This window comes from Felis catus, chromosome D4, assembly GCF_018350175.1.
Source record: "Felis catus isolate Fca126 chromosome D4, F.catus_Fca126_mat1.0, whole genome shotgun sequence".
Lineage (NCBI taxonomy): Eukaryota > Metazoa > Chordata > Mammalia > Carnivora > Felidae > Felis > Felis catus.
Genome location: NC_058380.1, coordinates 8457137 through 8479992, shown reverse-complemented (window position 1 = coordinate 8479992; position 22856 = coordinate 8457137). Strand labels below are relative to the sequence as shown.

Genomic DNA, 22856 nt, shown 5'->3' with positions numbered 1-22856 from the left:
CAGCCGTGCACACTGGGGGCTGCTAGGGGGTAGAGGGAGGAACAATATGCTGAGTGGCCATGAATTAAGACTGAGGCTTGAGGAAAGAATATTTCAGATGCTGCAAAGTGAGCCAAAGAGTTGTTTGATTTATCGAATTATGGTTTAAAGATCGAGATGACTGGGGCGCCTGGGTGGCGCAGTCGGTTAAGCGTCCGACTTCAGCCAGGTCACGATCTCGCGGTCCGGGAGTTCGAGCCCCGCGTCAGGTTCTGGGTTGATGGCTCAGAGCCTGGAGCCTGTTTCTGATTCTGTGTCTCCCTCTCTCTGCCCCTCCCCCGTTCATGCTCTGTCTCTCTCTGTCCCCAAAATAAATAAACGTTGAAAAAAAAATTAAAAAAAAAAAAAGATCGAGATGACTGACGGTGCCGTGTTGAAATGAGGACACCTTTCCACCACAGAGGACAGACAGCTACGGATTTGGGCGAGCCTCTTACCTTCTCCAGCCCCTCCTCTGTAAATCTGTAAATTGAGGAAACTGGGCATCAATTTCAAAGTGTTTTTTTTTTTTTTGCCTCCAGACCGTTATTCAAATAAAAGATGATCTAGAAGCGCCCCCCCCCCAAAATGTGTTGTTGTTGTTTTTTTCCTCCAGACCGTTACTCGAATAAAAGTTGATCTAGAAGCCCAAAATAAAATCTGGTGGGTTTATTTATTTATTTTTTTGCCTCCAGACCGTCATTCAAATAAACGTTGATCTAGAAGCCCAATAAGCAAAACAGATAAAAGGGATGTTGTTCTCCTAACCATCAGGGAAATGCAGATCAAACCCACAATGAGATATCACCTCACACCTGTTAGCAGGGCTATTTCCAAAACACCGCAAAAAGGTAAGTGTTGGTGAGGACAGGGAGAAATTGGACTGTTGGTGGGACTACAGAGTGGTGCAGCCCCTCTGGAAAACGGTGTGGAGTTCCCACAAAACAATAAAAATAGAGTTACCTTGTGATCCGTCAACCTGACTTCTGAGTATATACCCAAAAGAAGTTAAATCAGCCTCTTGAGATATTTTCAACCCTCACTGCAGCATTATTCACAAAAGCCAAGCCATAGAAATAATCCAAATGCCCATCAACAGATGAATGAAGGAGCTATGGTAGACACGCCCACAATGGAATATAATCCAGCCTTAAAAAAGAAGGAATTCTTGTGATTTGCAACAACAGAGATGAATCTTGAGGGCATTATGCTAAATGGAGTAAGTCAATCATAGAAAGACAAATAACGTGATTCCATTTACATGAAGTACCTAAAATGCCCAATTCACGGAAGGAGAGAAGGCAACTGTGGTTGTCAAAGGCTAGGAAAGGGGAAAATGAAATTCTTTATTGGATATAAAGTTTGTGTTATGTGGAGAGCCTGGCTGGCTGAGTCAGAAGAGTGAGTGACTCTTAATCTTGCGATTGTGGGTTTGAGCCCCACACTGTATGTGGAGATTACTTAAGAAACTTAAAAAAAATAATAGTTTGTGTTATGCAAAATGAGTACCTTCTAGAGATCTTCTGTACAAGATGGCACCTGTAATTAACAATGTGGTATTCTGTACTTTAAAAGCTATTAAGAGAGATCTCATGTTAAGTGTTCGTATAAAACAAAACAACACAGACACACAAACAAAAACAGAACACAGGACATTTTTGGAGGTGCAGGACATGTTTAGTACCTTGGCGGCTATAGTGAGGCTGTTATGGGAACCTGGTCTGGATCACCCAGCAGAAGAACCAAGCGGCACTTGGAGATCTTGGAAGGCAGGAGGTTTATTTTACACCGGCGGGCTCAGAGGAGATCACTCTCCAGAGGCCTGAGCCCCAAGCACAAGCAGAGGGAACAATTTATAGTTTGTTACTTCTGCATTCTGCATTGGGAGTAATTTGCCGTGTGTGCGCCCGGCAAGTGGGGTAGGAAGAAGAACTGGGAAGGAGAGGCTTTGGTCAGGGACTGGAATTTCCCTATCAGTCCTGTCGGCCATCTTATAATAGATTGTTCCCTATCAATTGGTATCATGGATGTGTGTATATACTTTTCAAGATGTACATATTAGTTGTGTGCAATTTTAAACTATCAATTATACCTCAAACAACAACAACAAAGAGAGGGGGTATAAAGGGAATGAAAATGCTAACTTGAAAAGATATCTGTATTCCCATGTTCATAGCAGCATTATTTCTAATAGCCAAGGCATGGAAACAATCTAAGTGTCCATCAATGGATGAATGGATAAAGGAGTTGTGGTATATGTACACAATGGATTATTATTCAACCCTGAAGAATGAGGGAATCCCTACCATTTACGACAAGATGAATGTTCCTTGAAGAGATTATGCCAGGTGAAATAAGTTAGAGAAAAACAAATACTGTATGTATGATCTTACTTATATGTAGTCTTAAAAAAACAAACATGATACAACAAAACCCCCAAATTCCACCAAACTCATAGAAAAAGAGATCAGATTTGTGGTTACCAGAGGTGGGGGTGGGGAACGGAGGTAAATGGTTCAAGGGTACAATCTTTTACTTTTGAAGTGAGTATTGCAGATACAATATATAACGTACTGACTGTAGCTAACACCGTTGTATGATGTCTGAGAAAGTTGTTAAGAAAATAGATCCTAAAAGTTTTCATGGCAAGGAAAAATTTCTTCTCTTCCTTGTATTTTATCTGTATGAGATGACAGATGTTAACTAAACCTATTGTGGGAATCATTTCACAAAATACCTAAGTCAAACTATCGTGCTATATACCTGAAACTTAGTGACATCTGTTAATCATTTCTCAATACAACTGGGAAAGAGAGGAAATTGAGGTTAAAAATAAAAGCAAACTTTCCAAAAGTCAAAAAAAAAAATGACAAGTCAATTCTGTTGCTTTTAACCATGTCTCAGTGATGTGTACAATACATTCTGGCTTCCAGCCTTTCTGGCTATTTACTAAATTGGATGTGGTAAAAATCTATCCATCGCGAAAAGAAGGGGGTGTTCCTGTCACTGTAGGGAGCTTGGGGCAGGAAGGCTCCTCCCACTGTTCCCATCCAGCTCCCTTACTTGCCCAACTCAGACAGTGTGGGAAACCCTTTCTGGGGGCTGTTTCGTCTCTGATGTCATACAATCCCAGTAATTCTCAAAGTGTGGTCCCCTGACCAAGCATCAGCAACAGCAGAACTTATAAGAAATGTGAGTTCTTGGTCCACATCCCTGTACCTACCGAATGGGAACCTGTGGGGGTGGGGCCCAGCAACCTGTGTTACAGAAGTCCTGCAGGACATGCTGACCTACCTTCATCTGAGAGATGCCCAAGTGGTTTGTTTCTTCTCAACAGTCACCAAACCTGAGGCCATCCGACAACTTAGGAGATTTGGATCAGCAAGCACAGTTTCTACCCGGGAAAGGATTTAGAAACAGCTCTGAATTTCTCCCGAGACCCGGATGTTACAGAGCGGCTTAACACAGGCTCTGGCCAGTCTGCAGAATTGCTGAGAAGGGCAGGGCATAAGTACAGAGGCTCTGCCTCTTGCAACTGTCTGGGTTTTAAAAAGGGGTGCTAAAGGAAATTGCAAAATGCAATTTAAACACACACTCTTAGAAAACGTGCTCTGCCCCATGCCTCCCATTGTTGTCTGGGGATCACCCTTCCATGATCTCTGTTGGGTTGACTTGTACAGAGACAGGGGTGAAATGAGGCCCCATAACAGCAACGTTAATAGCCACAAGGAATAGTGACAAGGATAACAACAGCAAGAGAATGTCAGGCACTGCGCTAATTTCTATATCGATTTTCTCATGTGATTTTTGTATCTTCACAAGGGACTATTATTATTTAAAATTTTATAGGTGAAGAAAATGAGGTAGAGAAAGGTAAACTAACTTATTATAGTAGGCAGAATAACACCCCCCCACACACAAAAGTATACATCCTGCTCCCCAAAATTTTTGAGTGTGTTACCTTACTTACATGGCCAAGGGACCTCACAGATGTGATGAAATTAAGGATCTTAAGATGGGGAGAGCGTAGTGGATTGTCTTAGTGGGCCCCATATAGACACAAGGATCTTTTCATGAGGGAGGTAAGAGGGAGAGAAGAAGATGATAGTGAAGAGCAAAGTTCAGAGAGAGCCTGGGGGGCTCAGCCAGATAAGCATCGGACTCTTGATTTCTGCTCAGGTCACCATCTCACAATTCATTAGATCGAGCCCTGCCTCGGGCTGTGTGCTGACAGCATGGAGCCTGCTTGGGATTCTCTCTCTCCGTCTGTCCCTGTCCGTCCCCTGCTCACATGCATGCATGTGTACTCTCCCTCTCTCAAAATAAATAAACGTTTAAAACAAAAACTCCCAAAACAAACAAACAACAACAACAACAACAAAGTCAGAATGATGCAGCCTGTAGGCAAGGAATGTGGGTGGCCTTCAAAGGCTGGAAAAGGCAAAGGATGGATTCTCTGCTAGAGCCTCCAGAAAGAACATGGTTCTGTGACACCTTGATTTTAGCCCCACAAGATCCACTTTGTATTTCTGATGCTCAGAACTGCAAGGCAATGCATATGTGTTGTTTTAAGCCATTAAGCTTGAGTTAATTCGTTACAGCAGCAAGAAGAAACTAATACCTGCCGAGGTCACACGGCCATTAGGCTGTGGATCAAGGATACAACCCCACCCTGGGTGATTCCAGAATCATCAATTCTAATGCCGGCAAAGGTGTTTAGAGCCTACGTTATAAGGAACTGAGTGCTGAGACAAAGAGGCAAAGATACTTTCTCCCACGTGGCCTTGCCTCGATCACCAATCCAGCTGTAAGAAGGGTTCTTATTTCCTGGGTAGGGTTTTGTGGCAAATGAGGTGGCGTTCCCCATGGATTTCTTTATGCTGCTCTTGTCCCAAGTGTGTTCCTAGCTGATACGGCCAATGGAGGAAGGTTTCCCTCCTACATGGCAGACCCGTCTGCCCGTTTAAGTGCTTCACAATCAGTTCCTTACAGGAAAAAGATGGGTTTTCTCCTGTATCTTGGAAGAACTATCTGAAGGGTAGGTGGTCCAGCTTCTAGCCAACACATTAACCTCTTCATCTCCGAGGGAACCATGAGCCCCTGGATGTTCACAGGCTGTGTCCCATCTTCAAGACCTACCACGGCCATCACTTCTCGGCCTTTTGGCTAAGATCAGGTGAAGACCTACCATGTCCAAGGCACTGCATTATCTATGATAAGGGGATGATATTACCTGCCCCAAGCCCTTCACGGATTCTTCTGGAAGAACTACATGTTTGTAGATGTCGAAACGCATCCTAAATTCTAAAAGTGCAGCTACGCAAAAATGCTTATTATCGTTTCCTTAACAGATTCCTTGCTGCCACCTTTTTATTTCATTGTCAGGGCAAAAATAAAAAGTGTTGATGGGCTGGATGGAACTTCATGACTCAGGCATTTTGTCTGTGGAGAATGAGAAGGAAGTAGAAGTAAGCTGTAGGAGACACTAAAAATACTGGAGAAAAAAGCTAGCTCCAAGAGTTGAAATCAGGATAAACTCAGAAAACTTCAAAGTATATGCTCTTTCAAGTGTTCAAGAATTGGCCTTCAAAGTATTTTGTGAAGAGATTACCAACACACGTAAGATAAGGAATCGCCTAAGAACCAAAGGGCCTTCAGAAATCTCCTTGTCGGCAGTAAGAGGCAAAGCTTGAAAAGACGGCATTTCATGTCTTTCGCCCTTTAGGATTCGGTTCAAATCCCATCTCTCCTCCACCAGCCTCCCTGACCCGCCCGGCCGACGGGAGCCGTCCCTGGCCCAGGAGCTGCTCATCCCTGCCGTTCACACGTTCTCGCTGTCTTGTGTCAAGAATTTCACTTGTTTGAAATCCACCTGGATTGTAAGCCACTTGAGGGGAGACATTGTGTCCTAGATGTATGCTGTGTCTTCACAGGGCTTCCGACAGTAGAAGGCGCGTCGCGTCAGGTGGTGTAGTCCATTTCCAGACAGTCTTTGCTCGCACCTAAAGCACACGTGACAAAGTGCCCTGTGGCCCCGTCTAAGCTTGTAGTATCGTCGCGCTTTTTCCATCACCTCCTGGCTTTGCTGTTACATCTTCATCTCCATCCTCCCCCAGCTTCCTATCTATAGTCCCAAGTTAGGATCTGGAATCTTGATCTTGTAGTACCTGCTCTGGCATATGTTACAGATCTCTGCTTCGGGACCATGGGACTCATCCCTCCAGCTGCTGGAACACTGGCAACGGTGGCTCTCAGCTGGGTCTTGTCTTACCAAACTCCCTCCACCCACACCGCCCTCCGACCCAAAGCCACAGCCCTTCCCGAGGGAGTGCACACCAAAAAGGTGTGGGATGGAAAGCCCTTGCCTCAAGGTGATTCAACTCCCAGGGGCAGCCCCAGCTCAGGAACTCCCGCGCAAGTGGACGTTCACTTTATTCCGATCGTAATGCAGCTTAACACCTCCTCGCATAGTACCACCCTCCCTCCTTCATTTCTCCACACATCAGGTTCCTGAGAGCCCTCCGTGATAAACTTCCTCCATGCAGATCTCTGCACCACAGTCTGTTTCCTAGGGAACCTGTTCTGTGACGGATCTCACACATAAATCAGAGAAAAATAAACAATGCCCACAGCATGAGGGACTGGGGAGGGCGCCTCCCCTAACGTCAAGCCAGTCCAATCCGGCCAAGGCTCCCAATGCCTGGGCGTGAACACAGACACCAGCCTGGCCATCCAATGCCAGCCAAGTGAAGTCTGGTCACTTGTGTCCTCTCCGTCGGTGCTTCCCACTAGAACTTTCTGCGACGATGGACATGTTCCCTGCCTGCCCTGTCCAATACAATAGCCATCAGCCACTTGTGACTGTCGAGCACTTGAAATGCAGCTAGTGTGACTAAGGTATTTCATTCTTAAAAATTAACCTATATTTAAATACAAACAGTCACATGTGTCTCGTGGCTCCCATGAGGCACAGAACAGCCGTAGATTACGAATCGGGCAGGTCTAGAAAGGCAGTATCTCAATGGCTCCAATTCCACCCACCTTTACTTCTGCCTCTCCATCGTCTAGAAGTACCTGGTCTGACTCCTTCAAAGTCATCCTAATGAGGCAGACAGAGGAACTGTGTACCAGTAAAGTCTAATTATTAAGTGGCCCAACAATGATTATGAATATTGTTAAGTCTCAGCGCCAGAGAGCTCTGTTTCAAGATTAAATTGGTTGTAACGCATCAATCTATTCACCATTGCTTACCCTCATAGTCTTGTATTCCCCTGGCCCCCCGAGGAATTAGATGGAGAGAAGTGACCTGTGTTTGCGTGCAACTGAAATTAAGGAATACCCCCTTTCTTGACTGTGTATGTGTGTACGTTTGATTAATGCCTTTTTCTTTGCCATTTAGTCTATACGATCCTGGAGCTTCAGCTCTATGTTTTGTACATAAAAAAGCAAAAAGAGAGAAAGACACAGCTGCCATTTTGAGGTGGACAGGCTGGGAACCCAGGGGAGACCTTTAGTCCTGCCCTGCTTCTTGGACAAGGACGATCTCTTATTACTGACCCAGAAATGTCAGAAGGGGCCCAGAATGAGAGCACATGGCTGCACTTGGATAAGTTCATGACTATCCCGCAAAAAATGACTCTGTGTACATGCCCTCCAGACAAGGAGTCATTCACACCATCCTGCCGTCTGAGGGTCAGCCCGGACACAATCCGTGTGAGCCACTGAAAGCAACTGAAATTGAATCTAGCGCAATTTGAAAATATTCTGTTTACTTAAAGCCCAGAAGCCTAGCGTGAGAAGAAGAATCCAGGCTCAGGCGATGGTAGTTAAATTTGTTCATTTTTCTTTCTTGTTGCAATTTTATCTTTTCCGAGCAATTTAATGAAGACTCCAGAGGAAAGAATTAAATGTCTGCTGGTTCAATTACCAAATAATGAAAAGGTCGAAAGGAGCCCCATGCACTGTGTGCTGAGCCGCTATAAAAGCCTGTGCTTACGGTGAAAATCTTTTGTGTGCTGTTCACACTTGTGATTTGCCACCCACAAATTGTACAGATGATTGTCAGTGTAAGAAGCAGAAATCAAGAGCTGGTACAGGTCGCCCTCCACAAGGGTGAAAAGGCCTGGCCCACGGGGGCATCTCACGACACCCACGGCAGCAGCCAGAGGCACGGTGGGGACCACAGCCTTCATCAGGAGGGACCAGACTGGCATTAAATCCACCCTTTGAGAAGGTTCTAATCACCTTTGGCCCTGAATGCATTGTGACTAGCCTGTCCTTGGGGCCACATGCAGGGTACGTCTCCGGGGCCAAAGAGACCTGGCAGCAAGGATTTCAAGGACTCTGCGCAGCCTCTCTGGCATCTGAAAAGCTATCCCCGCCCCCAACCTGCCCCAACTATATACAGAAAAGAAAGATTACAGAAACACAAAAATCCTCTACAGAAGCCAAAAACAAAGATAAAATAAAACTACGGTTTTTGGAATTCAAGCTTTAAAAATCAAGTCTCTTTGGAAATAATGGGCAAGCAAAAAGGCAGCTCGGTATAGACTCTCCTAGCCCCAACACCCACGATGACCATCTCTCCGCTCAGGCTGCGGCTTCTCCAAAACCTTTGGATCAGTGACATTGAAAGACTCAATGGCCAAGTCGTTGTACAGCTTCTTTTTCACCCTTAAATTAAGTTCTTCTTTGGTTATTTCAGAGAATAGCCTCATTCTTAGGAAACACACACTGAAATGTTTAAGGATAAAAGGTCATAATATATATCGCTGACCCAGAGTAAAAAGTGTGTGTGCGTGTGTGTGTGTGTGTGTGCGTGTGCGTGTGTGTGTGTCCTCCACCTTTATCTCTATTGACATATATGTTTACATACACGTGTATATACATTTGGGGGAGGGATAAGACGGAAACCAGACTTAATGATACAGCAAGGGGGGTAAAGTGTAAAGAGAATTTGGGCAGCCTTTGAACTATTTTTATTTTTACAACATACCTGCAAGTTTGAAATTATTCCAAGTTTTAAATAGTGCAAAAAGTTTTAAATAGTGCAAAAAGTTTTAATTCTTTCTCTTTTCTTCTCCTGTGTATTAGCTCCTTGCTAGATACCCTCATAATTACACAACAGCCACACTCTAGGTAACAGTGTCTATGAGGGGAGCACCACTCCATGAGAAGGCAACAGTTCTGCTTATATGTGTAATCAGGATGAAGATTCTCTTGGAGAAACCAATCGCAAAGACAATTCTAGAACGGCTCCTCTTATGGTGTGCTGGTGATTACTGAGGGTTTACGCTGGGGTTGGAGAGGGACTATGGATAGGGAATGCAAGAGTATCTCTAGATAATTCCTTCCTCTCTTCTCTTAAAATACTACAGCCAAGGGTATTAGGTTCTCAAGGTTTTAAAAATCATGACTATTCCTCAAATCAAGTTAAAATATACGCGAGGGGCACTGTTAAGCGTCAGACTCCTGATCTCAGCTCAGGTCATGGTCTCACGGTTCGTGAGTTTGAGCCCCGCTTCAGGCTCCATGCTGACACCGCGGAATCTGCTTGGGATTCTCTCTCTCCCTCTCTCTCTCCCCCTCCCCTGCCCATGCTCGCTTTCTCAAAAATTAAAAAAATAAACTTAAAAAAATAAAATATATGTAAATATACATGAAAACAAACTGTATGAGAAAAAAGAAAACCTCTGAATTATTTATGCCAATTTTTTTGGGGGGGTGGGGGGCGTGGTCTGAAATGAGAGACCATAGGATCATTCTGTTATCAGAAGAGACCCTCTCTGGGGGCACCTGGGTGGCTTAGTCAGCTGAACGCCCGACTTTGGCTTAGGTCATGATCTCGCAATTCGTGAGTTTGAGCCCCACATCAGGCTCGCTGCTGTCAGTTTGTTCAGCTTAGAGCCCACTTAGTATCCTCTGTCCCCCTCTGTCTGCCCCTCCCCCACTTGCGCTCTCCCAAAAATAAATATTAAAAAAAAAATAATACAAGAATAGAACCTCTCTGAAGACTGACCTTAATCGGTACTGCTACTCCTATATTCCCAAAAAACACAACTGTGGGATGCACTTGAATGAATATATGATTAAATGATTGAGCAACACCTGAGATAAAGTTCTAGGCTCACTTCCTTATCCTTAGGAATACCCTGTAAGATGTATGAAAATCTAAGCGGAGGCATCTTTAACTATAGGGTTCTCTCTTCATAAGCTTCTATTCTCCTCTTCTCCTTTATTTAGGATTCCATATTTAAATCTACCAGCATCATAAAGAAAAAGGTGAGATCAACTGGACAAAGCTGTTTTTCACACATATAATGGAATAGGATTAATACCGAGAGTACAGAAAGCATTCCTACAGATGAATTAGAATTAAAAAGATAATTCAAAGTAAAAATTGTCCAAAAGAGCCCATGAACAGGTATTCCACAGAAGAGAAAGCACAAACGGCCAAAACGCTCTGCCCAGGTGCTCAAAGTCATTAATAAGTGGAAAATGCAAATGCAAATAGCATGTCATAAAAACCAGATGGGCAAAAATTCCAAAGCCTGACAATATCAACTGCTGACGAAGCTGTGGAACAATGGCACTGTCGTTTACTGCTGGAGGGAGGGAAAGGTGGAAGAACCACTGTGGGAAACACCTGGTCATTGCAGAACAGAGTTGAAGGCATGCATGTCCTGTGACCCAACAACTCTACTGCTGGGTATATACCGAGACGCTCTATCAAAGACGCAGCGGCGGGTGGGTGTTGTGCAAGAATATTCCTAACAACACTTGTATAATGGAGGCCATCCAAAGTCTGCCAACCGAACAGTAAACTAGCAACTTGAGGCATTTCATACAATAGAACAGTATCCAGCACTGAAGATAAAGAAACAATAGTTGTGTACATCCACAGAATGGTCATCAGGAACATGATGTTGGACAAAAAAAACAAATGATACAAGAATGCATACATTATGATTCTATTTATGAAACAGGGTTTGTTTTTAGGGATAGAAATAGGGGTAGGGCGCCTGGGTAGTTCAGTCAGTTGAACACCCAACTTCAGTTCAGGTCATAACCTCACAGCTAGTGAGTTCGAGCCCCACGTCAGGCTCTGTGCTGACAGCTCAGAGCCTGGAGCCTACTTCAGATTCTGTGTCTCCCCTCTCTGCCCCTCCCCAGCTTGTGCTCTCTCTCTCTCTCTCTCAAAAATAAAATAAAACATTAAAAAAATTAAAAAAAAAAGAAATATATAAGGTAAAACTATACATAACAAGGGAATGAGAAACAAAAATTCAAGACTATGGTTACCTGTGTCTAGAGAAGAAAGGAAAAGCAATCAGGAGGAGACATATGGACCTTGAATGGAAACCCTAATGGCCTATTTCTTAAAAGTAGAGGGCACATGTCCATTGCATCATTATCCTTTATACTTACACATCTTACAAATATTCTTTTGTGCGTATCCAATATTCAACAAAAAACAACTTTTAAGAACTGGTGAAGAAGGAAATGACCAAAAATATTTTATCAAGACTTGTTGGAAAGGAAAACAGAGGAAAACAACATTCCAGCCAGCAGGCTTTGGCAATCTTTCCTTCCACACACGCCATACTGGCCTGTCTCTGATTCTTCTTTGTTCACTCGATCCAAAACCAACCACGGCTCCAAGTTACTAGTTGTCCCGGGTTGGGGAAACATTTCACGATATTCATTAGAAGGAACAGCCAAACTTCCTTCTCTGTCCTCCTAACCCTCATTAAAATTCAGGCCTCCTCCAGGTGTGAATGACAAGCGCATTACCCCATTCACGCATGCGCACGCACCCATCCAATCTCTGCAGCTCAGTCAGGTTATTATTATATCCAACCACCTATTACTGAAAGCCATTATGACCTGACTTTTGCCTTTGACTTATTCTCTAATATTTGTACATATTTAACAATGATAATAGAATACCATATTCAAAACAAAGAATCTATCCTCCAACCTATGCCTGAAATCTGAAAAAGCTCCTTGAAACACAGGCATCTGTCTATGCTCCAAATACAACCATGTAGCAACAGCCCTTTAAAGCTAAACTAAAATTTAAAGTGAGTGGTGCAGGGGCACCTGGGTGGCTCAGTTGGTTAAGCGTCTGACTTCGGCTCAGGTCATGATCTCGCGGTTTGTGAGTTGGAGCCCCGCATTGGGCTCTGTGCTGACAGCTTGAAGCCAGCTTGGGATTCCTCGTCTCCTCTCTCTCTGCCCCTCTCCCTCTCACGCTCTGTCTCTCTCTCTCCCAAAAACATTTAAAAAAATTAGGGATCTAGAATGTTAAAAAAAAAAACTTTAAAAAAATAAGGTGACTGGTACAGTTGGTCAGTACAGCACTTAAGAACAAGATAAATCTCGCTCCAGAAAGTCTGACTCTTCACCTTGGTAGGTCATTAAAGATAAAAAGACATTCATCTCCCCCTCTGGCCCACCTGCCACCCAGTGGATGGGGAAGAAGAAAGTTTTGCTCTATTTTCAATGTCATGAAATTTTTTAAAAACTTGTTTTCATGTCAGTTACTCCAGTGACGTCTGGCTTCTCTCAGCAGTAAATTGCCAACAGGAACAAAATAATCAGACTGGTAAAAAAAAAAAATGCTTCTAAATGACCCACCTGGAAGATTCCATCACTTAGTCCCCTGACGTTTACTGAAGACCTAGTTAGGAGACGCTGTAAAAATACAACCACTTACCTCCGCGTACTGTGCGACAGAACTGGCTTCAACAGCATACACTCTCCTAGCTCCAGCCTGCACGGCAAAAAATGATAGTATTCCTGATCCACAGCCAACATCTAGGACAATCTGGAAGAAAGAGCGAAGACAACAGAGGGGTGAGAAAATGCACAGGTATGTTGGCTCCACCATGGCTTTGAGCAATTGTCTTCGGGCTTAACGCCCCAGCTTTGCTGTTTACAAATGGTCTCACTTTAGTCAAGTTAGGAATCTCCGTGAGACTCCATTTTCTCAGATGTTTAATGGGATAATAATATCCACTTTTTAAGGTTTGTTGGAGGGATTAAGTAACATGAAGTATCTACAGAGCACCTGGCAGGTAATTGGTGTTTTTCAAATCACTGCTCTTATTACTATGGTGTCTCTGTTTTTTGTGTTTAATTTATTTTTGAGACAGAGAGAGACAGAGCATGAGCAGGGGAGGGGCAGAGAGAGAGAGAGGGAGACACAGAATCCGAACCAGGCTCCAGGCTCTGAGCTGTCAGCAGAGTCCAACGTGGGGCTCGAACTCATGGACTGTGAGACCATGACCTGAGCTGAAGTCAGACGCTGAACTGACTGAGCCACCCAGGCTCCCCTACCATGGTGTCTTTGTAACACAGATCGCTGTTAGGACGTCCAGGGCCAAGAAAAGTAAAGCGTCATGAATAAGCTCGCCTATCAAATCTGTTAGCAGGAACAAAACGAAAAGTGTCACCGATCATTTTATATGTTTTTATACGTTCTGTGTTTTATTTTATACATGTAAAATTTTTATATATAAATTTATTACATATTCATATATGTATATATTCAGAAATAACTGAAGATAAAGTCTTCAAAAATCCAAAAGTCGGGTTTGTGCTTGCTTTTTTTTTTTTTTTGCAGGCCCCCCTCCCCCCTCCACACACACAGTTGGGGAGGTTTACAAATGGAGGGTAGGAGGGTATTGAGGCAGTGGACAGATAGAATTCTCAGAAGCTTTTTTTTCCTATTCTCTGGGTTCAGACCTTGGACTTAAATCAAGACAATCACCTTTCGCTAGCACAAGGGCCCAACATTTGAGAGGCAGGAGGTACGTGATATGTATTGGGCCTCCTCCCCAAACATATCTGCAGCCAAGGCCCAAATTTCAATCTGATCACTGGGATTTCAGGTGACTGGGCTCCTGCCACATCAGTGACTCTTAACTCAGCATCTTGTAGCACTGGCTTTGAGCAAGACGTTTTGATTGGCTCTAAATCCTGATAATAAACGTCTGAGTAAACAGCATTACTAGGACTACTTTGGAGACGACCACACTGAAATTCGGACACGGACCAACAGGCCCAAGTTCATCTAGCAGCAGACAGGGGAGTGAAGACTCGCATCTGGGTACATCCGCCTTCCAAGCGCATGTCCCGTAACACCGTACCCTGCTTACTTATGCCCACCTTCAAAAATCTGTCATTTTCACACGGCGACACCGATAGGCAATGTTAGGCAAGGAAACCAAGTATTACTTTTCGTAGGAAATTTAGAAAAGATCTCTCTCTCTTTTTTTTTTACTTTGATAGCAGGAAAATTTCCCCCCAAAATAGGAAATATCAAGAGGGTGTGTGTGTGCGTGTCTGTGTGTGTTTTAACCGCAGTATCACACTGTGCTGACACAGATACTGTGCCATTATTCTAAGAGAGCATGCTGTTAGTAACGGGTTCACAGTGCTCGCTTATATTAATTCTAGAACTGTGGCTGTATTCCATATGGTTTCCTAGGGTTTGGGTAATTAGGAGCATTACCAATTTAAAATGTCACCCAGGCTCTGGAATTTGCTGTCAGGCTGTCTACACTTTTAGAAATACCAACATTCCCCTCCCCTCGTCCTCCCTAGGAAATACATCATCTTCACATGGCCCTGCTCTGTTGCAAGAACACCTGTGACCACTCTTTAGCGAATGCAGCCATTAGGGTGGGGAGTACAATTCACAGCACCCCCCCCCCCGCCCCCCAAAGAGATACGCCAGATCCAGAAGAATCTTTCCGGAGCCTTATTCAATAAAAATATAAAACTTCAGAGTCTACACCCAGTCCAAAACATGGATGCAAAATGAAGACACGATGAGAATGCACCTGTTTGCTCTGGTGACAGGTGCCCTGAAAACCTGTGAGTGGTGCTCTTTGTCTCTTTTATTAGGGAGCTGTGAAGCACACCTTGGAACAGCGTTTTTCAGCTCTCTTGACCCTGCAGATTAAAAACCAAAGAAATGTTTGCCGCAAAAGAGAGGAAGGAGAAAGGTAACGGAAAGAAAAGAGAAAAAGGTCAGAGATGGGAGGGAGCCTGATGGATGTGGTTCAAACTTTGCCCAGATGAGTCCATTTGGTACGCTTTAATAGACCCAGACCCTATCTGATGAAAAATCCCAAATGAAGGCAGTTTCCCAGGTACCTTATTTCAATACCTCTTTTCGGGCCCAAATAACCTTATTCATTTGGTTATTTCAAAACAGTGCATAGGCCTTGGAAAAGAATCTGATCTTTTCTTAGCATTATCCAGATAATGCCATCTGCTTCCCACTTGTGTATATATGTAAAAAGTTAATAAGGGAATTTTCAGTCTGGAGCTGATGGGAGAGGGTGGGGAGAGGAAGGAACATTTTGCCTTGTCTACGTAAGCCTTGCAATGTTGGAAACAAAGCTCTGGAGGGCTTAGAAGAAATCCTCTGGTGAAAAAACGAAAGGTCAAAGCAAATATTTAGGCTCTAATGGAAATATACTACTCTTTCCAGCTGGGGTTTCCAAATCCGAGAGGAGAGAGGCCACTAACACAGATAACTCTGTTATACGCTTTCCTACATGGCACTTCAGGAAGCCTTGAAGCTACCTCCAATCATATTTTCTTGCCCTCACAGAAGATTACATTAGTCCCAGTTTTTATTCTAGCACTGGTAGGCCACCACAGGACTGGGCACGTGTGAGGACCTTGCCAGATATTAAGTTATACTTTCTTGCCCTAGGGAAAAAAATATCCCCCCACGTTGGGCAGAGGCAATAAAATCCCCTTGTATCTCCAAAGCCATCCAGTTTCCCAAGGATGTTCTCCTGACACTATTTGATTGCGATGTCTGCCTGGAAAGGGGAGTTCATAGATTGTCCCCATTTTATTGATGAGGAAACGAGGCGTGGACAGACTGCTTCCAGCTCAAGGTAACATGGCCGGTAAGCGGCAGAGTTGGGCAATGCTCAACCCTCCCCACCATCGTGGCCTTCTCTCTGTGTAGTAAAAGATGAGAAAAAAGGGGTGCGCTGTGAAGAGATGAAAATCTGGGCATATCAGACACCCCCAATGGTGCCACGCAGCTAAGCGGAAAGTCCCCATCTCCTCGACGTGCTGTCCTTGGGCCTCAGCCATCCGGCAATGACTGGCTTTCCTGGTCTCTTTTTCTGTAATTCTCTTCTTTCTTTCTCCCCCCACCGCCCCCCCCACCTCCCGGCTTGCCAACTGCAGGCCTTTCCCTGATTCTAGGCTCCCTCATGTGTGATCCCCTGTGGCGGAGGGAGCCGAGAGCCTGCCAGACGTTCATGCTCTCTCAGAGCCTGGACGACAATCTCTGCTCCCCTGTATCTCCATAGGGCCCCGGGACCACTTAGCCCAATGGAGTGTGAGGGGAAGTGCCGAGCGTCCCTTCTGTGGGGAGGTGGCTGAAGGTGTACCTTGCCTTCCTTCCCCACACCCTCTGCTCCTTATGGAGTCACGCTGGAAACCACCTGCTGGAGGTGAAAACAGCCTGACTCCCTGGGTCGCCATTTTGGGAAGAGCCACTCAGAACACCCTGGCCGGCCCACTGAAACAATACTTTTCTGCTGGGTGAAATCCTTCTCATTTTTCCCCCTGGGGAAGTGACGACCAAGCACAGATACCACATCTCTGGGACACGTTCTCTGACCGCCCCAGTCTAGGCTGCCTGGTACATGGCACTCCAGAAGAGCTTACCACAGGACACTGCATATACAGTAAAACCTTGGAGTGCGAGTAACTTGTTCTGCAAATGTTCCGCAAGACGAGCAGACATTTCTACTGAATTTTAACTTGATAAACGAGCCATGTCTTGCAATACGAGTCGTCCCTTACAAGAGTAAGCTTAGGAATGCTTTGCTTCATTCTAGGCCAGGCTGCCAGCAGGTTATAGACCCTTTCCTCTGCTGCCTTATTGCCAGTTACATTACATAGAGTATATGACAAGAGTTTTTTAATTTTTTAATGTTTTTATTTATTTTTGAGAGAAAGAGACAGGACACAAGCAGGGGAGAGGCAGAGAGAGAGGGAGACACAGAATCTGAAGCAGGCTCTAGGCTCTGAGCTGTCAGCACAGAGCCCGATGTAGGGCTCGAACTCATGGACCATGAGATCATGACCTGAGCTGAAGTTGGATGCTCAACCGACTGAGCCACCCAGGCGCCCCTGACAAGGGTTTTTAATACTGCACTGTAGTCGACATTCGTTAGTGAAACTCGTCCTACTCAATAACCCTCCTCTCTCTTGTTTCCCTCACACCAGCCACAAAGGTTTTCAAAGGTAAATGTAGGTTAATTTGCTTTTTTCTTGATATCTTGTATTTTCGTTATTATTTTGTATATTGCAATACTGTAATCATTTTTATATGAATATTTTTGGGTTGTGGAACAAATCATCTGAGTTCCCATTATTTCTTATGGGGAAATTCGCTTTGATACACAAGTACTTAGGACTACAAGCACGTTTCCGGAACGAACTATGCTCGCAAACCAACGTTTTACTGTATTTTTTTTTCTTTTAAGGTTTTAAGTAATCTCTGTGTCCAATGTAGGGCTCGAACTCACAGCCCTGAGATCAAGAGTCACACACTCTACCTACTGAGCCAGCCAGGTGCCCCGATGACACCGCGAATATTTCTTTACATGTTTGCCTTCCCTGCCAAGCCTATGAGTTCCCCAAAGATAAGAAGCCCATCATTTATCTCTCAGCACCCAGCACAACATGAGAGCAAAAATCGTTAATAAATATTTGTTGGCTAAATGACCAAATGCGATGATTAGGGCAGTCTCCTAATTCCAACATCACCTTGAAATATTTCTGGAAAAGGCTTATGACGTTCCCCAGCCATTTCAACTCTGGGAGTGTCCTTGCATGCAAAGCTAGCAGCCAGAGGCTAAGCCCAGGATGCCCTTGCCTTATTCAGCACTTACATGCTGAATTGTTTCACTCAACCTAACCTTCTGCTCCTTGGTCTCCAAGCCATCTCACAGACCTGACTCTATACTGTTTCTTTTTGTGATCTCCATCCTTCCTCCTTGACTGTGATCCCAACATGTCTCTTGGGTCACCCTTGTGACTATCTGAGGCAGCCTTCTGCCCTGACCCAGGCCTCTTGGAAGCTTCCATGTTCCTTTCTGCCATAGGGCCTTAGTAAATGCTGCTCCCTTTGGGGTGCTCCCCACTGCATACTCTATGGTATCAGCCTCTGGTAATGTTTTTGTTTTTACCTAGTCAACGCCCATTAAGCTAGATCTTTTCTATTTGTTCCTCCAGGTCTGTGCTCCACTTTCCTCCACCTGCTTTTTGTCACAAGTCTCACCTACGTGAACCGCATCAATGGCTTCCTTGCCCCTGGACCCCATTTGGGAGCAGTCAAGAGAAAAGACAACAGAAAGTCAGAGGGGTGGGGACAGCGAGGTCAGGTGAGTTATTTTCCTGGCTTCTTCCTTCCTGGCTCTCCGGAGACACAAAGGCACAATTCTCGGTGGGTTTCCATCTTTACGGCTATGACCGTCCCATCCACTTTCCAGGAAGCGCCCATTGCAGCCCACATGTGGTAACAAGTCTCTCTGGCTAGTGCCAGGTTGCTTCAGCATCCTGTGTTGGTTCCCTTAACTCTGCCCACATCTTGGTACACAGTCCTGTGATTTAACTCTCCCAAAACACACTGTCGAGTGTGTAAACTCTCTTCTGCGGAACCTTTGGCTGACACAACAACTCACCCTTCAGATTCCAAATGGCTCTCCGTGAGAGAAGATATCCCTAATCTCTGTTCCCTTCCCAAGCTAAGTCCTCCTGTTGTATACCCTTCCTTTGTAACACTCCTCCTGGTTATAATTTCCCATTCAATGAGTGATTATTTGATTAACATCTGCTCCCCTGGACTATACGCTTGGTTAAGGGAGAGACTTCCACCTGTTCCCCACCCACGACCGAATCCCTGATAAGAGCATACGGTCTGGCACATAGTAGAGACATTCACTACCTCTCTGTTGAACAAACTGAATAAGGAAAATGTGTCTCTGGGGAGCCTGGGTGGCTCAGTCAGTTGAGCATGTGACTCTTGATTTTGGCTCAGGTCACGATCCCAGGGTTGTGGGATCGAGCCCCACATCAGGCTCCATGCTGGGAACGGAACCTGCTTGAGATTCTCTCCCTCCCTCTGTCCCTCTCTTCTACTCACACTTGCTCTCTCTCTCTCTCTTTAAAAAAAGAAAAAAAATGTGTCTTACTGCCACAAATAGGGAACCAGTTCATGATCCAGAAAATACTACTTCCTTAAAAAGCATCTTCTACCGGCATAACACAACCTCTCCAATCTAGTGATCGTAAGCAACTTTCAGAGGACTTTATTTTATTTTTTTTACATTGCCATATTATATCACACTATGATCCAGTTAGCTCTTGTGTACAATGCTTCTCTAGAGAGAGAATAAATCCTCAGCCGCCCCCGGCTGCACAGGCAGTAAGTGAAGATGGTGAATTTGGGGCTCCTATCAGGGAACACAAGAAAATGGTGTCAACTCCCTGCCAGGACTCATGGGGAAAAGTCAACAATTGGTCCATGTAATAGTGGCCAAAAATTCTAAGAATGTATTTATAAATAAAGTAAATTCGAAAAATATTAAACAGATAGGGTCATCCTTTTGTTTATACAGATGATTTTAATGATATGCTCTGGTGGTTTTCCCGGGCAAAGAAATCCTGCAAAATGTTTGGATGGGGCTAAAAGAGCTCCAAGAAGGTTCAGAGACACTTATTTGGATTTTACTAGGTTAAAATTAATGAGGAATATCTAGGTCTTTATGAAAGTGTGAAACAAAATCACTCTTGAATAACAGAGTGAAAAGAAACTAAATACGTACCCTTTGTTTTATACTTACTATGTTGTTATGCCTGTAAGAACTTTGTTGGCATTACCTCATTTACTTGCGGCGACAATTCTATAATGAGAGTACGATTATTTTCTCCATGTTGTAAAGAGGCTGAGAATCTGATAAAGTTATAGCTACGGACTTAATAAACAGCAGAGATGAAATAAAAAAAGCAAACGCGTCTAACTCAAACCCTATGCTCTCAGCCACTCCCTTCATCTTCCACTTACGTTATTATTATTATTATTATTATTTTGAGTTTACTTATTGATTTTGAGTGGGGGAGGGGCAGAGAGAGAGAGAGTCTCAAGCCGGCTCCGCACTCTCGGCCTGGAGCCCAATGTGGGGCTCAAAGCCACAAACCGAGGTCACAACCTGAGCCAAAACCAAGAGTCAGATGCTTAACGGGCTGAGCCACCTGGGCGCTTCTCACTTAGGTCATTCTTTGCACTCTTCAGGCTATAGTAATATTGGTCACGCTTGGCCTTAATTCACCCCAGCAATTCTATAATTATTACCTTCCAAGACTGGGGTCCTGATTACCCCACGATCAGCCCCTTGAGTTATGCCAGTTATTATTATTATTAATTCCTTCTTTCTTTCGTGGCTTGAGCATATCAATACCTGATCCTGAACTGAATATCCCAACTGTAATTTCTGTACCTCCTATACGCCGAAATCCTGTGTCCAACCCACCTGTCCACTGCCAAGGCCACCAATGCTTCTTCTCGCCATTGTCATCTCACATCCGGAAGACACCTCCGCCCAAACCACCCAAAGTGACGTGGGCCCCATGCTCTTGCAGTGCTGGGCCTGTTTCCATCACCACCTGCCATGGACTGCCTACCTCCATAGATTTCACTCGACTCTTTCAGCATCCCAGCTCTTGACTGACAGATGGACTACACAGCTTCTAGACGGTAACAGAATGACGGACCTGCACAGCTTTCTTTGTGGTCAGAGAAGAAAATTCCAAATCATCCCAAGGCCTGCAGAAGACATCCTTTTATGGCCTTTGCAGTTAAGACTTCAATTTTGTTCAGATAATCAGCACTTCTATTATGGCATAAGAATCCTGCAGCGGGAGCTCCTCAGAAGATAGAATTCTATATCTGCTGTGCAGTGAAACTTGGTTTCGACCAAAGAGCTGCCTGTATTTGAACAATGCATGTTTAATGCTTAGGAACCCTTGTTTCACCTTGCCCGGTCCTCTGGCAGAAGGTAGATAAATCCATCACCCATCTTTTAAGAGAAGTACCTTTCACCAGTTCTCCCATGATTTTCCTGTTGTTGTGGAAAACACAGAGTATATGGATCACACTTTGCTTATCTCCCGATGATCAGCCCCCTTCCTAGGCTGCCAGTGGTCTCAGACAGTGGTCTCGGATTAAAGCTCACCTAGCTCTAAAGTTTTAGACACTCAATCATTCATCAGACATCTACTAAATGCCTCACGTTACCCACTGTGCCAAGCACTGCTAGGCGCTGGGAATGTAGAGATGAATGAAGCACGATTGTCTGGGACAGAGAGACAGATGTCAGAAAGAAGTACAATTATGTGTTGCATTATTGTATGACATTAATTATTTGTATGCAATACTGTGTTTCACGACTGTAGGACAGAATTACATACAGAGCACGGTGAGAATACCAAGGAAGAAGAGTTTATTTTATCAAGGAGTCTGGAAAGACTTCCCTGAGGTAAACTGAGCAGTGGACATTGAAAGTTGAGTCAAAGTTGTTCTCTCTGAATCGACGGAGTAGTGGAAGCACCTAGAGCCTGTCACATTTAGGAGGCAATAGATGTCCTCAGAGTGTCATGTGTGTGTTACGGGTAGAAGTAGGGACATGGCTGAGACATTAACATGACACGAGCCAAAGCTGGAGCAACTGTCAGCCACCTGATCACAGACGGTCTTGTATACAAGACCAAGAGCTTGGACTTGATCCGCAAATAAAGAAGGACCATAAGACATTTCAACAGGAGAATTATTCTCACTATTACTGAGTACTTATCCTCCTCCGTTTAGTAAACCATCCCCACTCCCAGGGAGGGACCCTGGTGGCCTATGTCAAACCTAGCTGGTTCCATTCCTTTTGCCAGTGATGGCTTTAGGCTCAGGTGTGTGATAAAGTGTTATTAATGAGACCAGAGGGCAAGTCCGCGAGGGGCTATTGGCAAGTATCTGTTCCCTTCTGAGACACACAGAAAAGACACCTCTTCTTTCTTGGACACAGTTAAACTAGGATGTGATGTTCAGAGTAAATGGGTTAAAATACCTTGGAGTTATACCACCTCTGACAGTTTTAGCCGACGTGAGCGGGGACTTTCTCCCACGTAAAGCCAAAGGTATTTTTCACTCTGGGGCCAGTAGGGAAACTAAGCGGGAAACTTGCAACATTCCAGAAGGACGATATGAATGAGAGCTATGAATGAGCAAGGGGACAGAGGGGAACAGGAGGTGCAAAAGCTAAAGTATTCGGAGCTAAAGTATTTGGAGACTGGACAGGAAAAGGGAAGGTCTAGGCTGCCTCCCAGGTCTCTGGCTGGGGTGGTGTTTACGACACGCTCAGGTTTTGCGTGATACCAGAATGGGAACAGTTGGGTTGCTGTGTGGCCAGGGTGGCCCTAGAAATTGCTTGTGGTCATCTGTGAACGCTGGAGCTGAGTTTCATTGCTGCTGCCACTGCTACAGCCACTAGTGCCCAAGGCTCTGCTGCGGGGGCGCCCCCGGTCCCTCATGGTGGTCATGGGCAGGACAAAACAGCGCACGCTCCCCACTCACGCCACCTGTATTTTGTTCCACGCCTGTTCCCGCAATTTCCTTGCTGGTTTTGAGGCGTGAGGCAAGCCCAACAGCACCCGCTTAGCACCGGCACGTGTGTGCCCTTGAAACACAAGGGAGTTGACACCTTGTGGAGGCGAACCTTGGTCAGTCCAAGTGTGGCACC

The 22856-nt window shown here is 44.7% G+C and overlaps 1 protein-coding gene across 10 annotated transcripts in view; it reads right to left on the bottom strand.

The window, feature by feature from the left end:
• The window catches only part of LOC101100603 (histone-arginine methyltransferase CARM1-like), a 294777-nt gene that overhangs the window by 115398 nt on the left and 156523 nt on the right, over nucleotides 1-22856 (bottom strand). For all 10 annotated transcript variants that reach the window (XM_045043482.1, XM_045043483.1, XM_045043484.1 and 7 more), the window contains one exon: nucleotides 12737-12847. In XM_045043482.1, coding sequence (XP_044899417.1) covers nucleotides 12737-12847 — 111 coding nt within the window. The remainder of the gene's footprint in view (nucleotides 1-12736; nucleotides 12848-22856) is intronic.